Source organism: Solea senegalensis, linkage group LG1 (genome assembly GCF_019176455.1).
Source record: "Solea senegalensis isolate Sse05_10M linkage group LG1, IFAPA_SoseM_1, whole genome shotgun sequence".
Lineage (NCBI taxonomy): Eukaryota > Metazoa > Chordata > Actinopteri > Pleuronectiformes > Soleidae > Solea > Solea senegalensis.
This window is the reverse complement of record NC_058021.1, coordinates 25,999,838-26,020,401: the sequence shown is the minus strand read 5'-3', so window position 1 is coordinate 26,020,401 and position 20,564 is coordinate 25,999,838. Positions and strand designations below refer to the sequence as shown.

General features: G+C 39.9%; 2 protein-coding genes and 1 long non-coding RNA gene across 9 annotated transcripts in view; 2 read left to right on the top strand and 1 right to left on the bottom strand.

The window, feature by feature from the left end:
- LOC122776325 overlaps positions 1 to 9,194 on the top strand; it is a 74,567-nt gene extending 65,373 nt beyond the window's left edge. Inside the window, exon 4 of one of the 2 annotated variants that reach the window (XR_006361204.1) lies at positions 7,846 to 9,194. This is a non-coding gene — a long non-coding RNA (uncharacterized LOC122776325). Of the gene's footprint in view, positions 1 to 7,822 lie in introns of both variants that reach the window. The other variant, XR_006361205.1, reaches the window with a different exon arrangement.
- Positions 3,169 to 6,366, bottom strand: cbln2b (cerebellin 2b precursor). Its single transcript, XM_044036791.1, has 4 exons — positions 6,040 to 6,366; positions 5,112 to 5,645; positions 4,387 to 4,506; positions 3,169 to 4,271 (listed from the first exon to the last, which is right to left on the bottom strand). The coding sequence occupies exons 2-4, from the start codon at positions 5,397 to 5,399 to the stop codon at positions 4,074 to 4,076; spliced, it is 606 nt and encodes a 201-aa protein (XP_043892726.1). The 5' UTR covers positions 5,400 to 5,645; positions 6,040 to 6,366; the 3' UTR covers positions 3,169 to 4,073.
- Positions 9,195 to 10,128: 934 nt separating the features above from the next.
- The window catches only part of fbxo15 (F-box protein 15), a 45,122-nt gene continuing 34,686 nt past the window's right edge, over positions 10,129 to 20,564 (top strand). The window contains exons 1-9 of one of the 6 annotated variants that reach the window (XM_044033210.1): positions 10,129 to 10,289; positions 12,014 to 12,180; positions 12,365 to 12,399; positions 13,965 to 13,982; positions 14,054 to 14,185; positions 14,263 to 16,212; positions 18,076 to 18,180; positions 18,721 to 18,960; positions 20,341 to 20,544. In XM_044033210.1, the coding sequence (XP_043889145.1) occupies positions 16,127 to 16,212; positions 18,076 to 18,180; positions 18,721 to 18,960; positions 20,341 to 20,544 (635 nt within the window). In that variant the 5' untranslated portion in view covers positions 10,129 to 10,289; positions 12,014 to 12,180; positions 12,365 to 12,399; ... (1 more) ...; positions 14,054 to 14,185; positions 14,263 to 16,126. Of the gene's footprint in view, positions 10,290 to 11,818; positions 12,400 to 13,703; positions 13,983 to 14,053; positions 14,186 to 14,262; positions 16,213 to 18,075; positions 18,181 to 18,720; positions 18,961 to 20,340; positions 20,545 to 20,564 lie in introns of those variants that run through there. The other 5 variants (XM_044033218.1, XM_044033224.1, XM_044033240.1 and 2 more) reach the window with 5 other exon arrangements.

The window sequence follows — 20,564 nt, the reverse complement described above, 5'->3', positions numbered from 1 at the left end:
GTGATTAAATGTTCAGAGATGGCAAGAGGAGCTCGAATGTCAAACTTTTGTCAATGACCAATTCTTACTGTTAAAATGAGTTTAAAGTCTATTTTCTACACCACAACATCTCCAAACAGGAGTCGCTTTGTTCAAGGCTGAATGAGGTGGAATTTACCGCTGCCCTGTGTATGTGTGTGCTCGGCATCTATGTAATGGTTGTAAGTGTAACATGGGCCTACGTGGGTGTTTACACGCTCAAACAACCTCATTAATGAAAAGCCGACTTTCTCCATGAGAGTCAAGAACCGAAGATGACATTCACCTGATGAGTCTATTACATAATCTGTATTCCAGTGCACAGAGCTGCTGCTGCTGCACGTCCCCACTGCGAGAGGCCCACGGTGCAGTCAACCTGTGATCTTAGCACAATGATACAATGAAAGATCTGAACCTAAAAGTATGTGTATCACATCAGGAGGAACAACTCGACTCTTTAAATGTACACAAGGCCACGTGGGTTGGGAGCTTTTTAGTGATGACTTAAAGTTTTGCAATTATCTGCATATCCACAGTAAAAATGCCTTCTGTGCTTTCATAAAATGGCCCCTATATTATGGGACTGACTGTAATTTAGTTGTGTACGAATTCCACACTTTTATTCTCTGATTAAAAGGGTGACTCAATATATACTGGCATAAACAACAATATCCGAGTGGAATTTGCAGCGTTATGGGAAATGCTTTCCTGTATGACATGTCTATTAAGTTGTAGTCTTTCGAAACAAATGAGAAAAATAATTAAATCACTAAACACTGTCTGTAATTTAATTATCCCATGTGTGAAAGTTATATTCCATACATCACAGAAAGGATGTAGTCAGACTTGTTTGACAGTCTGCAATAAACAGCAGTGTTTTTGTTTTCATTTCTCATTTGCTTTGTGCACTGAATGCTCTGCTTTTTTTTTTTGATGACTATCTTAATTATCTGAGGGTATCATTTGGAAACAGACTTTTCATTCCAGTATGGGCACAATTAGCATTTTATAGGCCAATTTAATACGCCCTCCAAATCACTCTGATTTGCTGGCAGTTTCAGCTGCTCTGTGCAGTTGTATTGCTGGCATCAGCATGCCATCAGCAGGTCTTTGTTCTCAGCTGTTGTGTTATGTTATTCAGAAGATGAAGGTGTCTAAAAAAACATGGGGGGAAATAACCACATAGGAATAAGCAAGTGCAAAGTTTCCAGATGCCCTCACTTATGACAGAAATGCAAATGCTTCTGTAGCCAAGCAGCTCTTTGGGTCACAGTCAATCTGACTTAAAAAAAAAAAAAAAAGCAGCCTAAATTTTAATGTTTCACAATTTCTGTTCTTGACACAGTACAACAGCAGAGTGTGTTTCAACAAGTAAAGGATGATAAAATGTTTCAGTCTCTGCAGTGGAGCGCTCAACTGTGCTAATACTGCTTTTCTTCCTGCCAGTCTCATGCTGGCTTTGGATAAAAACAGACAATTCAACTGAAAAGTTACATTTTGTTAGGCTGCCAATCAGATTTATGATGCTCATCCTAACATCATTTAATGCCTTGCTTCTCAAACTGTGGTACGTGTACCGCCAGTGGTACGCAGGCTGCCTCTGGTGGTACACACAAAAAAATGATAATATAATAATTGGTTACCATATAGCTCTCGATCCATCTCAACCTAATTTCACTACACGCAATACAAACGAGCAAATTATCTTAGTGGGAATAAATCTGCCTCCTGTGAAAAGTCTGTACACGACTTAGCTCGGCCTATTTACACCACTGTATTTTAACTTTGGCGATAATGGTGTTACTTCGAGAGCTCACTATTTGCTCAAAAACTTGGCGAACCACTGATGTCGCATTGAGAACCTTTTTCAGACATCTTCTGTGGCCCCTCGAGTAAAGGTCACAAGGCATTTACACAGTCCGTCTCGCACTGTAGCTCACACCGCGCCTCTACTCTTCAACTTGTGTTGTTTTTTTCTTTTTCAAACTTTTTTTGGTCTCATCTTTCTTTACACATCTTCCCTGACACATGAACCTTTTTTTAGTTTGGACGACCTAAAGCACAGAGAAGCATATAGGAAGTTACAACATGTTGTCACAACAGCATTTATAATTCAGCAGCACACACAACACTAAAAACATTCATCCAATGCTGAAGCACGACTTAAGAAACAAGCTGCCCTTTGACCCAAACGTCCCACAGATCATTCAGTTCAATCTGCAAAGTGTAAGTCTCACCGCAGCATATAAGTCTTTTCTGACACCGAGCAACAGTGCGTTTTCCCAGTTTCACATCCTAAACGCTCCTAATGCTCAACTTAACTACAACTTGCAACAGTGAAATCAAAACCAGACGAAAGGATTTAAACCTGAATTCACCTCAAATCAAATATAACAAACAGTCACTAGTCCCGTTAAAAAAATATTTTACTCATCAAATATCTTGTATCTATATCAACATATTTATCTTTAAATGTATCTAAACCTTGTTGTTCCTCTCAGGGGACAATTAAAAGCAAATCAGCAAAATTCTCAAGTGAATCCCGATTTTGGGGGAGGGGATGTCTTTTGAGTCCCTGTGTGTGTGTGCGTGTGTGTGAGAGGGGGGTGGGGGGCGGGCGGAGAAGGAGTGCCCTATCCGAGAATTTCAAACAAGATGGCATCCAAATACTGTATGTGATAAAACTCAAAGTTACACCACAGGGCGGGGTAAGTTGAACAACAGACTACATCGTTCCCTCCTCAATCTGACTAAAACTTAAATCTGGTCATACACACACACACACACATACACAACAGGCAGCATCATTTTACTACTTAATGGCTCGTTTCTATTTGTCGTGCCATGCGTAAAGGCGCGCCATTATACAGCCGCTGTGTTGTAACTTGATACTCGGTATTTCCATCCCAGCTAATGTGCTCCTCTTCACAATCAGCAACAACAAGATAGACATTTAAATCACAATTTTAAACTTGGTTCCTTAATAGATATGTCCCCATCTGTGCGCCGCTTCTCTTCTTTTTCCAAACAGAGAAAACAATGCTCCGTTAGATCAGTGCATTTCAGGACCTCGGACAGCGACTAAAGCAGCTGCTGGAAGCCCTTGTTCTCTGTAACCTAAATAAAAGAGTGATAAATGCGCTCAGCCTATACAATACAATATCTTTTATTAAGCGGGACATATAGGGATTTTTCTATTATTTCCACAATGTACATTTGGTGAGCAACGTCACTGAACATTAAATCAGTCAAAGCTACGCAGATTCCGAAATGTAGAACACACGATAATGTGAATATGTACTTTATAAATTATGTCATTATTTTTTTAAATAAAAGGGCTCTAAATCATCTCCGGTGGCTGAACTATGTCGCCTTTTTTCTCTTTTAATAAACTCATCGGCGGCCTACATTTGGCTTGTTTTCAATATGTTCAGCATCCAAACGCAACACCATTGACAGCACAAAACATAAAGAGATAACAAGAAAAAAAAGAAAAGAAAAAAAAAAACTTTCGTTCGTGCAAAAAGATGCTTTGGGTGTGAAAGCACTTTTTCTCTGGGTGTCCATAATTCCTTATACTTCACTTGGACAGGGACCATAATATTCTTTAAGGCTATACAAACATAAAATAGAGCATAACACACTCGGCCTGTCCAGGACATCAGTTCCCCCTCATCTTCTCCATTGTCCATTTAGTCCAGGTGCGCCCGTTTGTCTGTTGGCAAAGTTTGTTTTCCAAGCAAGAAAAAAAAATCCACATACCCGACAAGCAAATGCCACTGGTCGATCAATACGTCTAATCATCCAGATTGCGTTAAAGTTGATTTATGGATTTGAATATATGAAACTCCAAGGAAACGTTCAATTTGACAAGATAGTGGACGAGAGTAGGTATACAGATATTCGTCGGCTTCCTTGGCTGACAGTTATTTAAGTTGAAAATAAATGGCATGGGTTTTTTCTCTTTTTTTTTTTCGTTTTTTTTTTTATTTCTCTTTCCGTTCCTCAACCTAAGCAGAGTCCCTCCCGGGCGACGTGGGTCATCACAGATTAGATTATAGAGGAAAGACTAGAAAGCCTGAGAAGGTGGAGTACTTCCATCCACCCATTAGTGTGCCCCGCTCCAGCTTCAGATACACGCGGTCCTCGCGCTCAACCATCAGCAGTACTCCATTGCTGGCCGCCTCTCTCGTCACGTCCTGATCACCGGCGAATGCTGATATAACTGGATAATCATTCTGCATCAGGTTCACCTACAGGGAAGTGACACAGGAGACACAGGCTTATTGTTGTTTTAGGCTCATTTACAATACAAATGTCACCAAAATGCTGGCTGTACACCAACTGACCTCTTTGGTTATTGCTCACCTGTATGGTTTGCCTGTTGTACACCTTCACCACGTGGAAACTGAAACTATATATCCCCCTCCTTGGAGCCTGGAAAACACTTGCTTTGAGATCGAAATGGTTGCCGATGTTCACTAAAACCTGTGACCAAAAAGCACGCACAGTAAGACAACGCTTTTATTTTGTGTTCATGCTTCAATGTTGTGTATTGTTTGTCCCTGATATGCATGCAGCCTGCAGACAGGCGTATCTTATGCTTCTGGTATGCCAAATGGTTTAGACTGCGCTATAATTGTAGTTGATTCCCACATGAATGCGCACAATAGGCCGCTGTCCAAAGCCATCAGTCGAGAAAACTTCTCGGGACAGTCCAAAAAGCCACAGAATGCAATTGAAGATTCGACCAAGGCCATTTACGCATTTAATAAATCACTACATGGGTGTTCGTCATTCGATTTGAAAGCCCTTCTTCAAATCACACGAGTTACGCACAATATTAGATGAAAACAGAGATGTGTTCTTTATAGCAGATATAGATCTCAGATCACGCAGGACGAGCGCGGGGATTGGAAATCAATGAAACATGACCTTAAACAAGTTGTGTGCGCCTGCGGCAAATAGACAGGACAGAAGAGAATCTAAAAACAAAAACAGGAAAACAGTAATGGAGCTGAGCCATTCAACCATATCTGACAACAACAGTTTATGGGCTATGTTACTGTAATGTTGTATGCAGTGTATCTAACCTGGTCAAAATAGATGGTCATTGACGTGTTGCTCATCTCCGATGGCTCGTGGTTGGTCCCACGTACCGCGGAAAAAGCCACCTTTGCCCCAGCGGAGCGGACAGATATGCCAAGTGAGGAGGTGACCCCTCCGTCCGAAGAAGGGTTCGAGTCGCAAACCACAAGACACTTCCCTTCGAGCACGATGGGCTCCGTCTCGTTCTGGCCGACGCAGAAAACCACGCCGCATCCCAAGAGGAGAGTCAGTGCCAGTATGGCACAGGGTCCCGGGAAGCGCGCTGGCACCATGGTCAGATCGCTGGTCCCGTGCACACTGATGACAGCCCCTTGGAGGTTTCTATTCGATCACCTGGTCCAGACTTACTCCCTTCTCTCTTTCCCTCTCGCTTTTCCTCTCTCTGTGATGCCCCCGTACTCTCTCAAACACCTTCTGACACACTAACGCACTCAGACTCTCTCCGGCGGATACTCCCCTCCCTCCTGTGCGTCTTAGTTGGTTTTGGGAGAGTATTCAGACAAGTGTTGTTGTAAATCCTGGCCATATGGGAGAAAAAAAAATGACAGTTTCAATATCAGATCGCAATATGAGGATCAATGTGTATAGTTTCGTTCTGAAAACTTCACAGTATTTTGTGTGCGTAAAATGGGTACCGTGCGTAAAATAATCCTAATATCTATATCTGAGGAAAAATCACCTTGTAAACATGCATGCTCAATTTCTTATCCCTTAATTATTGAGTAAAACAAATATATGTTTTCAGATATGGATAAATGAACTGTGTGCCGCCGCACTTTGACTGTTTACAATGTAATTAATGTAAACGATTTGTAAAAGGAAATCCTTCTATCTGCTAAACAATGATAATGTCGGTGAAACCAGCACTTTATGGTTATTCCTGTTAAGAAAAAAAGGTAAATCATGACCTACCTGTGCCATCCATCCCGCTGTTACATGCTCTCTGTCTCTCGCAGACTGTGAACTGAGCGCTCAGATCGCTGGTGCAAAAAAAAAGCCAAAGTCTCTGGGCTTCGTTTCGAGGGACAACTCACGCCCATTCTTTGTGTGTAGCCACTGCACTCTTCGGAAGTATCCCGCAATTAAGAGCCATGCGTGGATTAATGGGCATGTTTACATATTAATCAGTTCAGTGTTGTGAGCTCAAGGGGCCCCTCAGGACGACAGAGATCACTTCCCCTCAGTGTCTGTCCTTTATATGCGGTGGGTTTCTCATGTCTCAGCCTGATTAATCGGAAATGAAAGGGGTCTGTCGCGGATACCCTTGCTGTCGCATGGCACATTCGCCATGCATGTATATGTAACTAATTTCAGACTTACAAAAACGTGCCTTTTTCAGGAGTCTAAGAAAGATACATGTGCGCCATCCAGTGGTGCCATTAAATTGTGCACTATTTCCTAACATCTCCTTGTCAGATGCACATCACAAAAACGAAATATTTACCTTTACATTTGTGACATGTTTTATTCATATACATATATATATATATATATATATATATATATATATATATATATATATATATATATATACATATATGTATGTATATATGTATGTGTGTGTTCATTGGTGTGCAAGTAAATCATTTCACATGCAAATCACCCGATAAAAACAGCCCATAAGCAAGAGGAAAGAAGGTGACTCTTCAGAAAAGGCTCACTGTAGAACTTCAGAGAGAATGACCTGAACCACCTTTGGCCTTTCTATTCTGGACATGTCCTCATTCTTCAGAGAGCTGTGTGCGGAGGGTCTCTATCAATGTTATGCACCTCTGAAGGGCCCAAGAGCTGACTCGACTTTATTTAATGAGCTGTCATTTTCTCACTTACAGGTATGATAACTTGACACTTTATGCATGGCACTCATAGTGCTGTATAGATGGTCTTCACTGTCGTGTAGCTCAAGTAAATAGAAGAAATAGGCTAATTGTCTTTGAACATAATTCATCAGGAATTGATTGAATGTCACTAGTGTGGGCAATTATCAATGTTTTATCAATATTGTGACACATGACAAGATAGTGCCTGATGTTTTGTATGTTGTCATGTCGCGATATGGCAACAGGGATATTTTATCTTGGTTGCAAAGGCTGTTGCAGTCAAATTATATTTAATAAGTGATCATGTTGTTGACATTTTAAATCCAAACATAAAACATATTTATTCAGAATGGCTTTTAATACCTAGTAGTGTGGTGACAGTTTATTTTCTTTTTATTCTTTCAGTTCACTTTTTATTCTCGTGTCCTTATGAATTTGTTTTTACTGTCTGTTTTTAATGACATGTGTCTGTCATGCTTTTTTTGTAAAGCACTTTGTACTTTGGATGTAAAGGGCTGTAGAAATAAAGTACTTTACTTGACATAAAATTGTATGAGGAAACTCAGTTGCCAACTCTTTGGCAGTCATTTGACAGTATATATTGTTTGATTGTTTGATAAACAGCTAGTTTTGTAATATATGAATGTATACATATATATATTGTGTTGTTACTGGCCTGTAAGAAGCACAAATATACAGATATATATTGACGTATATCTCACATCGGGACATAACTAAAAAAATATTGAGTTATTTACAAGCCAAAATTGTCTAGCCCTGAATGTCTAAACCTTTACAAATGTTAACATTTCTACCAGCTGTTTTCATCTTTTGTAAATTAAGTACAAATAAATAATAAACATTTTGGCTTACAGTGATCCTTCCCCCTCTCTGTCAGCCCCTATGCACATCGCACGATCGGAGCTGAGGGACAAACCATGCGAAACAGTGACATCAGGTTTCCAGGAGCCACAGCTGACCCCAGGCCTTAAGAAGGACACGTAGTGAAAACAACAAATGTCAAGTCAGGGGGAACATGCAATGGGAAGGGATGTGGCCTACATGGCATTACAGCACCAGGGGCTGCTGTTGCCCAACAGGGATTTCCCTTCCATCAGAGACGCTGATCAACAAGGTTATTTTCCCTGACAGCGAGCAGAGCCTGCTGGCTAAAGAAGAGGAAGGTTGATTATGTGACGGATCTCAAAGCGAAACATCTGCATTCACATGGAACATTTTTATCTGTACAAATTAAGAAATAACTGCAGGTATGTATTGCAACTTTGTTTAATGCAGGACTCATTTTAGTGATGTTTCTGCAATATGCCAACGTCCTATATTTGCCATGCATTTACATTTACTGTCAAATAAATCTGCATCTCTTTGTGCTTCAGAATAACATGATGTGCTGTATCTGCCTGTCTGTCCATCTGTCTGTGTGAAAATGGCCCCAGTCGCCATTTTCAAAGGAGGTCAGTCTGTAAGGGAAAAAATTTTAGGTCTCTCTCTTTCTCTCTCTCTCTCTCTCACAGACTGAGGGAGGGTTATTGTCTCTCTTGTCTGACATCAGTAGGATGTGATCTCTGTCTTAGCATGTGTGAGGAGACAAAAACAACATGAGTAGTCTGTTCCCTTCCAGAATTTACTGGGCCAACAACGTCCTGATGAGGATTGATATTGTTAACCCTGAAAAATCCCTTACAGCAGAACATACTGTTCCTGTAACTTACTCCAATCCTCCATCGAAAAAAAAAAAAAAAAAATATTGTCTCTTGAATTTGAGACATTTGCACGGATGGCGTCATAAAAATGATCTGATATCCGTCTATCAATTTAAAACAGAGTTTGCTTTAAAGGTTTGGCATTTCAGAGACATGCCTTGTGTTTCTTTAGACGATATATATATATATATATATATATATGCCTTTATGAGTTATTAACCATTGAGGTGTTATTTTAATATTTCACAGTAACAAACTTCCCCTGTCTATGATATTTGACACACACCAGCAGTTTCCATCCTCTGCTGCTTGTGAGTTTTACCTCTTGTGAGCCCCCACCTACTGTATTTGAAGTGCAGTACTAAATCACTGCTCTGCACTAAGGTCAAGTCAGCCATCACTTTACGCTCCTAGATGTGAAGTGCCCCGATATTCTCTCCTTTATGTCAGTTCTACTCAAATACTCAACATATATGCAGTCAAACATCCAGTTTTCAAAATAAAGTCTGAACAAAAGCAAACATAACATTCATCTTGTTGTTGTTTTTTTTGCACAACTAATACTCCAATTTCCTTACTTTATTTCTATTTTTCTTATATTTCTACCTTGTTGTGATTTGTGGCTGCTGTGAAACTGCAAATTTCCCCATGTGGCACGAATAAAAAAAGATTTTATCTTATCTTATTTTATTATACTGAAAATAACTTTTTATGAGGAGTTTATGATTCCATTTTTGTACCTGATGCAAAAGTATGAAGTACTTTTCTGTGTACTTCCTGTGCACTGTGTTAACTCATTGTTGTAGTCAATGTCATAATGTGGATTTACAAAAATGAATTATGTGAAGTCATATAAAATGGATTTTCCAGCAGGTTTTTGTTGAGCGTGATGTGGCGTGACAATTTATATTTGTTTTTAATTTTTGCATTAAATTGTACGTTATGTCCTCTGAGGTCACATTCATGAGCCTGCTGATATTAAAACTGAGCGTCCATAAATAAATTATACTGGTCAATGATGCATGGATTAAATTTGAAAAACACACACACACACATAGGTTACTTATTTAAGTTTTAAACATGAAAAGAATATCAAACATAAAAAACGGGTTATTATTATTATTCATAATAATAATAATGATAATAAAATAAAAGCAAATCATTTATCTTGCTGAAGATGACGACGTTTAATCGCATTTGTGATGTATTTTATCAATACATAAAACATGAATGAAAACATGGAGGTAAAGGATTGATGACATACAACATTATTATTATTTTGTATGAGGGGTAAGTACACACTCCAACATATAGGTGGCGGTAATGCACCTTATACCTGGTTGTCCCCGCCATAAAGCGGAAGAAGAAGAAGAAGAAAGCACACGACACACCTGTTCATTTTCACGCAGGTGTTTGCAATCAGCTAATGGTCGCGGATTCCTCCAGCAAACGTTTGTCAAACGTGAGTGCTGCTACTTCGAAGAGAAGCCGCATAAACGAGCTGCAAAACGAGATAAAGATGTGAGAAAAGTGATTCTGTTGAACTACAGAAACTGTTCCTGAAGGAGGAAACTTTCAAGATGTATTCGACCTGGTCCAGATTAATGTCTTGTTCAGAATGGTAAGTAACATTTGCCAATTTATCTTAGTGTGATGCTGTTGTCTGAATCATGTCATTGTGTTGTCATGTCAGGTCACGACAGACAAGTCATTGGTGTAAATAGGGCTGCAACTAATTTTAATTTGATTAATCATCTTTCTTAAATCTCTAAATTACATTTACAATGCAAAATTATTCGGTTTCAATTATTTGTTATATGGAATAAAATAAATGGGGGAATATCCACTTTAAGAAGATGAAAGAAAATCTGCGATTGTTAAACTCTAAGACACTCACTCAAACAAACCAATCAATCGATCATCAAAATAGTGGGAGGAAACAAGTTAAAATGGCTGCTATGCTGTGTTAACTCATTGTTGGATTCAATGTCATTAGTATTGAACGTTTTTCACCTGATTGTAGTTTTTAATGTCAAATGTTTAAAACCAGATGCAGGGTTACAGAGTCTTGTGTATATATCACACAACTTTTAATGTAGTAATTTAAAATACAAATTTGTTTTTAAAGGAACAAACTTCTGCCTCCTGCTCGTGGAGCTTCATAAAGACCTGAAACTGTTTTTTGTTTTTTTTTTAAAAAAAGGTGAGTGACACCTGCTATATCAATATAACACACATTTCATTACAAATGTATATAAAAGTTTGTGTTTAAAGTGTCTGTATGAGATGCTGACATTTATTTTTACACTGAAATTAGGCTTTCCTTGATGATCTTTATTCCACAATCACAAAGTTTTTCATATCTCACGCTGGTTTAACCATGTCTGTACCTCCATACAACTACATTCCAGAACACCTGAACTTGTTATTTTGTCACGGTGAAGGAGCTTGAATGTTTCAGGTTGATCTTCATGAAGATCAAACCGTAGGTGTCATGTTTTTTAATTCTGGGTGGCCGCTGTGTCCCCACTCGCTGTTTTTGTTGGCCGCCATGCCTGTGTGTGTATCTGTTCTATCCGAATTGTCCATTTGAATTAGCTGAAGTTGTCTGTACGTGCAACATGGCCACACTCTCTCCTCTCCTTTCCATCTCAAGATCTGGTTTGCTTTGGTTATCTTTGTGGAACTGCTGAGTGAGTGATTTGACTGATACAGGGTCAACTAACATTTTTTTTTTTGGTCTATCTACAAAGGCTAAGTCCATTTTTTTTTCTTCTTTGGGGGCTACCGTGTTGGCCTCAAGGTTGTGCAGAGTAGGGGAATAAACGATTTAAAACACTATAGTGTCTTTCTTGACCGTGAAGGTCATTGTTGTCCTCAATACTTGGTTGTCTGCAACTGACTTACGAGTCCAGTTGCCCACAGCTAACTAACAAAGATTAAAAGTGTGCCTATAGAAGTAGAAAATGAATTCAACACAACTTACAACTGACAAGTCACTCGTTGACGTCAAAGAGACGTTTGTCCACTTCCTGGTGCTTTCTCTATGGGCGTGTGCCCGGCAAACAAATGCCTCGAAATGAAACAAACTTTTTTATAGCACTTTACCAAAAAACAAAACAAGTACTCGCGATAGAATGGTGTAGTTTCTTTTTTTTATATGTTTTTTCAAGTCTTGATCTTTGCTCATGACTTTGCTTTACACATTCTCGGGGTCAGTAACCTGACCTCTAAACTTTTGGGATAACCATGCAAAAGATCGCAAGCACTTTGCATGACTCCAGTTTATTGCTCAATTTATAAATCTGCCTGGATTTAATGAGCTCATTCTCCTTCACACGTTAGAACAAGGTAAATTGAGTCGACTCGTAAGATGGTGAGGCCTTTTGTCCTTCCCCTTCTCTCTGTGTGAGGAAATCTGGCCACAAATCCTGACCGAGTGGCATACCATGACTGTGCAGTTTCCAAAATCAGACAAGGATCCATGTGGTTTTGTGACTCAGCCTATCAAGGTATGCATTTATGTTCCTCCAACCATTGGAACATGTTTGTCATCTAAGTCACTTGTAGACAAATTGAAGCATTTGGTCAAATTGTGTTCAAGCATTTTCAAGTGTCTGCTTTGTCAATAGTCTTGTGCATCATCTTGCTAAACACATGAGAAGCTCTGAATTGTGAAACCCCTGCCTCTTGCAGATGTTACGACAGCAATGGTGTTGGAAGGCTGCAGGGTGAGTAAATGAGATCCGATGACAGGAAAGTGTAATTGATTTCATGCTTTGCAAAGTGAAAGTGTAAGCAAATAAACTTTGGTGAAGTGACAGAATTGGGAGGAAAATTCTCTGGGCAACTGAGAGACTTGCAGTTTTTTATGTAGCCAACAAAGACATTGAGGTTAGCATCGTCCTAAATAGTGTTAGCAAACTGAAGCATGTGAGTGAGTGGATATCTGTCCTTTTACAAAGGAATCTACAGGACATGAAGCTTGGTGTTGTGATATTGAATTGTGGTTGGAGGCAGGCGTAGCTTGGCAAACTGCCAGTGTAGAACAGGAAAGGCAGGTAGAGATTTGGGAGGGCATCCATCGATGGGCCTTGACTGGATGTAAGAAGACCATCACACTTGACCAGGTGAGCTGCCTGAGAACATTTGTCCTAACCTTATGACCAATCAAATTCTACCTTCCTTTGAAGGCTGCATCAGAGGACTCCATGTTGGACACCACAACCTGGTGAAGTCTTGTCCTGGATCGCTGCGGTGAGGACCTTTCCCAAGATGAACCAACTCTTCTACGTTGACACCTCTTTGCCACAGGATGTCGTCAGGTACATTCTTTCAGATGGTTCTCAATTTTGTTAAATCCAATTTTACTTTATATTAAAGAGTGCTTTTTTTTTTTTTTCTCCTCAGATGTTGGACCTCAACCCTTCTGTCACCATCCGCCAGTGATCTGTTCAGGGTGTGACCCTACCTTTCACAATATGTCAGCTGAGATGTTTTTGTGTTTAGTCTTTTTGTGCGTCATGTTGGGAGGCCTCCCAGCAGGAGATTTCCATCTTCCCCTGCAAAACTGCACGTTACTCCTGTCTTGTAGAGATATCTAGTTTCGTACATGGGGTTGTCCTCATTGGGTAGGTTGCAGGATCAGAGTGCGTTTTGTTTAGGAGGAAACGAACATGGCAGAGAGACAACTCGGATTATTTAACTGAAGGGAACACTACATTTGAGAACTTTCTTTTATGTTGTGGATAAATTGAAATTAAACCTTATTCTGTGGGCTGAATTCCAGGAGTCATAATGTTCAGAAAAAAAAGACATACTCCTGTGCAAGTACCCTAATGTGGTAAGCGTACTTAGCAGCTGCAGCTTTTAAGAATGTTTAATTGTGTTTCTTGGATTTCCTTGGTGTCTTGAGCTTTGTTTTTGACCTTGATCATGTACATTTGGAAACATAAGTGGTCTTTTACCTCTTACTTGCAGCTGGTTGAAATGATGGAACTTTATGCCTTGCTCAAAATGGGGTTTTTGATAGGATAGGGCTAACTGCTCACTACACATGAGTAATTTCAGCTCACAAGTGCCAGTAGTCCACTCTTATCCATGACTTTTGTCCATAATTGGGCAGCTTGTGAAGTCATTAGGATAATGCTTAATCTTAATATTTTGGTTGGTTGCATGAGGAACGGCAATCTCCCAGGTGTGTTGGCAAAATTCCTTCTGATTTTGTAGCCTTGCCCTAAAGTTTCTGTTTCTGTACTACGGCATCCATCTGTGGGTCTTGACTGGACGTGAGAAGACCGTCACACTTGAACAGGTGAGCTGCCTGAGAACATTTGTCTTTTTTACCTTTTTTTTTGTGACTTCTCAAATTCTACCTTTTTAAAGAGCTGATGAAGGCTGCATCAGAGGACTCCATGGTGGACTACACAACCTTTAGAACTCTTGTCCTGGCTGGATCACTGTGGTGAGGATCTTGTTCAAGGTGAACCAACCCTTTTTGCCATGGGATGTCTTGAGGTACTTTCTTTCAGATGGTTCTCAATTTTGTTCAATCCATATTTACTTTATACTGACGAGTACTAACTTTTTTTCAGATGTTGGACCTTAAGCACCAGAGCCTACCAAGCTGTACCAAGCCGTTTTTAAATGGCTTTATTTGGGTTTTGAAACTCATGTACTAATTTTTTAACTTGGCCTGTTGACAAACTTGAATCTGATGATTCATGCAGAGTAAATGCATCAGAGTTTACTGTATCTGTTCCAGAGTGCTGTAAAAAGTGTAGTAATACATTTGAGTACAATGAGCTAGAGGAGGTATCACCAAATTAACTGGAATTTGATGTTAAAGCTGACTTGTCTCGTTCTGCCAAGTTTGGTTCCTGCTAAAGACTCAACTTGAACCTTTGTGTTCATAAAGCCTTTTTGCGCGTCATGTTGGGAGGCCTCCCAGCAGGGAATTTCCATTATCCCCTGCAAAACCATGCGTTACTCGTGTCTTTTAGGGATATCTAGTTTCATACATGGTATTGTCCTCATTGGATTGGTTGCAGCATTAGTGCGTTTCGGTTCTTTAAGAGAAAACGAACCTGGCCGAGAGAGGCAACTCGGATTATTTTATCTGAAGGTTACACCAAATTTGATGCCCAACAGGACATGGTCATATGTTTGTATGTTTATTTTATTTTTTTTTAAATATACTTTGCTACCTATCCAACCTAGAACTGGAACATCAGAAATATTCAGCTATTGCAGATATGACCGGCTAAACTATTTCTAAATCAACCACAATGCCAAGATCATTTCAGTCCCTGGCTTCTCCCGATTGTTGTATTTAATCCCCTGCTGTCACTTGTGTGAACTTGCAGTAACTTCAAAAAAATATCTTGGACACGTGTGGGTTGCAACACTACGACTCAAATTTTGACAGTTACACCTCTGTATCTGATAGCAATTTGAGTGGCAAACAGTTAAAATAAATAAAAATAAATGGTTAAGTGAAATAAATAATTTTTGCCTCAGAATGTTAAATGTCGATCTGTGTTTCCTAAAAATTAAAATGATCCATGTCTTTGGTCCACGCACCAAAGTTCAGGTTCAATATTTCATAAATGTTGCAGCCCTAGTCAGAATTAACTGGCACAAGTTGGTTAAAACAGATGTATAACAAGCAGATATTGTGCCTTTTCTGCATAAGTATTGTGATAAACATTGGATAATCAAAGACAGATTTTGGCTCCCGCTTTAACCTTTTAAAGTTGCTTGTTAAGGTTTTAAACTTGCCAACGGAAAACGGTCACTTGTTTGTGCAAAGCAACACAACTTTGCAACCCATTTTCAATGTTTTACTCTTGAGAAAGTGTAGACAATCCAGTCAAGACGCAGGACCACACACTTGGTGTTTAATCAGACGATTTCAGTGTCATTTCATTGACTATGGAAAAACACATTATGGCTGGCTTGACTGCATTTATAGCTGACCATTTCAATTCCGTGCTATTCAATATGATGGCAACCTTGCACACAATTCGCAGAATTATTTCCAAATACATTTTTGTCATCCGTGGCTTTTAAAATATAAATCATAGCTACACTAATGGTTCCAAAGTTAAACAAAATAAATGCATACGGTCTTTATTCGTTTATAGTCTATATCCGCTTTTATTTTAAAGATACCAACTCACCGGAAGTCTCAAGGGAAACTTGAAAGGACGTCTCCATGGCAACTGGACGCGGGCAGTCAAGCCCTTTGAAGTTGTCACTGTTTTTCTTTGACATTGTGTTTTCAGTCTAACTTATGGCGTGGACGTAGTGACGTTTACACATGTAGTGTCTTACGTTGGCCTAGTGGTAAAAACGTTGTTCAACGAACGTGACTCTTCACGTTACGCGGCCTTAAAATCCGCCTCCAACAGTAAAGTAGCTTCTGTGTGCCTCACAGGAGATTCCCTGTGGAATAAAATGGCATCTAAAGGAGCTGCGCCCAGACTGCGGACAGCGAGGGCGCCGAAAAGAGCTGACAAATCACCCCACAACTTTATGGAACGGTAATCTGTCGCAACATGTTAATTTTCCCCGAGTGGCAGTCGAGGCTCGCAGCCAGACTGTGTTCAGAAACGGTGGCAAGTCGATGCTTTATTGCTTTCTAAGTAAAAGGATTTATAAACTGTTTGCAGCAGCGTACAATAAAAGCACAGCGAAAATCAATACGGATGAAACTTCACCGCACGTTCAAATGAGTCTGATTCTTCACCCAGTGAGTGCTGCAGTGAAGCGGCAGCCTCCACACTGAAACTGCTTAATTTCATCACGTATCTTTTTGTCTGTTATTAAAGTGTGAAGTGACAAAGCAGAGTGCAGCCACACGGAGCACGTAAATATCAATTTGGCAAAGTTTTGTTTTGCTGTAAACACACTTTTGGATTTTGTTTTTGTTTGTTTTTTAAATACAACTCACTTACAGTATCCATTTGTGTTTATACACAGTGCATTATTGTAATTGTAGAGTTACTATAAGGGTTAATTTAAAAGCTGTGAAATTATAGCAAATGTCTAATTTACCAGCATTTTTTTCCATATTCAAACAATGATGGGAATAAGAACAGTGTTGACAAATATTAAGTAGTTTGGTATGAAATGGTATCATTCATGGTCCTCAGAGGGTGAATCCATCAGAATTTGACTCAGTGATATGATTCCAGTGATGCTGACAATTGTGGTTTTGATAACTATTGAATACTCTTTCAATAGGAAGATATACATTTGTTTCCCTTTAACTCTGATTGCTTTGTCAGTTCAATATTTTCTGATAAAAGATATTCCATACTAAATATGGTAAACAGTAAAGCTACATACTGCTTATGCTCACAGTTGTGCTGCACAGTATTTAAATTTAGATTATTGATGCATCATTTCAGCTCTAGTTTAAAGATAAATAAAAAAAAAGCATGTTTTAATCATTAAATAAATACATCTTGAAATCCCAAATAGTGCTGCAGTTCACTGGTTTGAGAACAGCAGACGACTGTGCCATTTTACTGGCAGTGCATTGAAAGTTCAGCTTGTAAGTGACTCATTTACAGGGATCTTTTCCTTTCACCGAACTCGGAGATGGCAAAAATGACTTGGATCTGCGGCTCTGCACCAAGACAGCTCCAAATGTCACCGACGGGTTAACGATTGTATTCTGAGTCATGAGAATTTTTAGGCTAAAATGTGTAACTTTCCCCCGTGTGGAAATTTACACCTGATATTAATAGAAATTGTCTCACGGTGGTTGTTGATGTGCAGTGAATTGACAGTGCAAGGACCAGGCAGGAAATGTGGACAATCACTCAAGTCATTTAATTGGAAGGTATTTGGCATCATTAACTAGAACAGGTGCAAGAAGACAACCCCGATCAATATTTCCCAGTAACAGATGTGGGTGGAGAGCAGCTCCAGCCAAGATAGATGTATCCTCTACCCAAACATACATATTTAGCTAAGACCAAGCATTGGTGACTTCAGATTTCACACATACGAGTTCTTAAATTATGACACTTTGGCTGTCCCTTTTGGTTTAATTCATCACACCTTGTACGGTGTGAAGTTTTATCTGCGAAAATGGAAAGTTCTACTTTACTGGAAGTAATTAATGAGACGGTGGCCTTTTTCTTTTAACTGCAGAGTTTGGAATGTTTCTACATTAAAATCTTATAGCGTCTGCTGCACAAAATCATACTGTACGTTTATTAAACACCTGAAAAACACAGTCGTTTGATCTTGTTACCAGAAGCTTATAATAAGATTGCCGTGAAGCATACACTGTTGCCTTTGATCAGGTGCATGTTGAGTGACGGTGAAAACACTGCTATCACTGCCTTCATCTGGTCTCTAATTACCTTTTTTTTTTTGTTTTGTTTTTTAAGACTGCCATGTGAGATCCTGATTAAGATTCTATCATCGCTGGATGCCTCGGCTCTTTTCAGCATAAGCCATGTCAGTAAGCTCTTCTACCAGCTTGCCAATGATAAGTAAGTATATGTCAAGTCTTCTTAATGCAAGCAACTCATTTATGTTTTTCCTTTTAATAACAATCAATGAAGACAATATTATTACAAGTCATGTACTATGTAAATATTGCACTACTTGTCCTACAAGGGGGGAAATGTACCTGTCACTGTTTTACAATACTACAACTAACTTAAACTAAATATGAAGCTACTGTTAGCGATATTGTTTTTTTTGGCTAATTTTCTTGTCCATTGCTGCTATTACAAAGATTTTGTAAAGAGGGTGTGTGGACGTTTATTCATGAACAGTGCCTCTGTGGAGTTCTGGCTCCTGATCAGACAGGGTTGTGGGAAATTTGCAATGTTTCTCCTCGAGTTAACCGCAAACCCTAGAGACTGAGGCTCATGCCACTGATAAAACACTCTAGATCAGCGATAGCTGTTGAAAATATAGCAAAAGTACGTCAACCCACCCCACCAAAGTTTTAAAATCATATACATCATGAGGTCATTAACTCTTTTCTTTTCACTCACTACAATCTCTGGACTGACACAACGCAGTGCTCTGTGGAACAAGATATACACAGCGGAGTTTGGCAAAAATGGGAAGTGTCGACACAGGTGCATGGACAAGCTGCTGCTGAAGATGACCTCGGTGGAGCTGCGGGATTGTGCCGCAGGCCACTGGAAGTGGCTGTTCTTCACCACTGTAGGAGTGTGTGAACTTAACAAGTGGAAAAGAAACCTTGGACTCATCAGACAGTACACCGGGCTGCCCAGTCGAACAGAGTGGGCTCTCAGGTAAGAGACCGCAATGCAAAAGCACTCCAGTGAAGTACCTGATGTGTATGATTTGTTTAATGTAGCAGATACTTGAGTTCCTCCTCCAGACGGTTGAGCGTCATGACAAGTGTCACTTATGTGTTTTTTTTTTGTTGTTTTTTTCTTTTGAGCATTTCCACATCCCGAGCCACTGAAGTGAGAAAACGGTCTCATTATTTTTCTCGGGAAGAATCAAGCGCCTTGATCACAGCAGATATAACTTGCCTCCCGTTCCGTTTGTCGAGCTGCATTACAGTTAGAAGCGGTTTTGCGAGGTATCAAGGGAATCTCTACCCTGTTTGTGGTTAGTTCACAATAAAACTTTGGAGATCCCTCACTTTCAAGACAGTTCAGGGGCAGAGACGAGTGGATAGCTGCATCTCCTGGCAATCAAAACAAAGCATGGTTTGTTTTTCATATTGTACTTAATGACACTTTCTTATTAAAGGTGAGGAAGGAGGTCTCTGTCTAAATGTGATGTCTGCTCAGGGGGGATGCCAGCACACAGGGGAAAGCTTCCTCACTGACTCCACCGCAGAAACCAATGCTGTGTTTTTATAACCTCTGATTAGAGGCTGTGCAGCACTCAATTTTGAGTTCTGTGGCAGTCGCTGTGGTACAGAGGGGAAGTAGAAATAATTGTGTTCCTCACAGCGGCTGTCTGAATTGTTGAAATAAATTACTTAGACCCCAACCCCTCATCCACGACACACAAGAATCCAGGCACACTTTCTCCTTCCTCCCACCTCCCACCAACTCAGACAATTCCCTGTGGGGGTTTGTCTGTTAGAAACACTGAGGAGCATGCAATTTACCTTGGTAATAATCATTTCACAAGACATCACACATATAGACAATGCAGGGTGAAATCCCTTGGGTCAGGTGGGGCCTCATGGGCTGCTCTAGTTTTTAGCTTTGTTCCTCTATTTAATTGATATTGGATGGTGTCTCAGCAAGACACTGGCTGCATCACAGTCGGGGCAACCCTGAATCACAGTTTAGACAGAATTGGATCAAGAGCTTTATCACAGCAGCTGCAGTTTCATTTCTTTCGGTGCATATCATTTCATTAGTCAGAACAGTTTAACTGCACACTACTCCCTGCATCTGTCAAAGGAGAAGTTACAGCCATTAAACTTATAGTTTGCATGATTTAAAAGAGCGCAAGTCAGCTTTATCCAACACTGCCCATTCATTTGCATTATATTGTCGTCAAATAAATGTGTTGTAGGTTTTGTTTTAGAACAGTATTTGCGTCTTCTTGCAGCTATCAGGAAATATCAAGTGAAGTTATTCCACTGAAGGACTGTTTTTAGTTTTGTGACGCTGCTCTCATCATCATCAACTTATCTGTTCTAGAAACTTGCACGTCACCTGGGAGCTGACGGTGTCAGATAAGTCGGGGCAGGAGAACACATTAGAGCTGAGCCGCTCTCAGTTCTGCGAGACGTCGGCGTATATGTGCTGGGGCGGAGGAGACTGCTTGCCCAACTACCAGCACATTTCCACTCTTCAACTTCATGGTGTCAGGAGGATCAACCTCATCTGCCCTGGCCTAAAAAGGTAAGAGAGGAGGTGTCCAT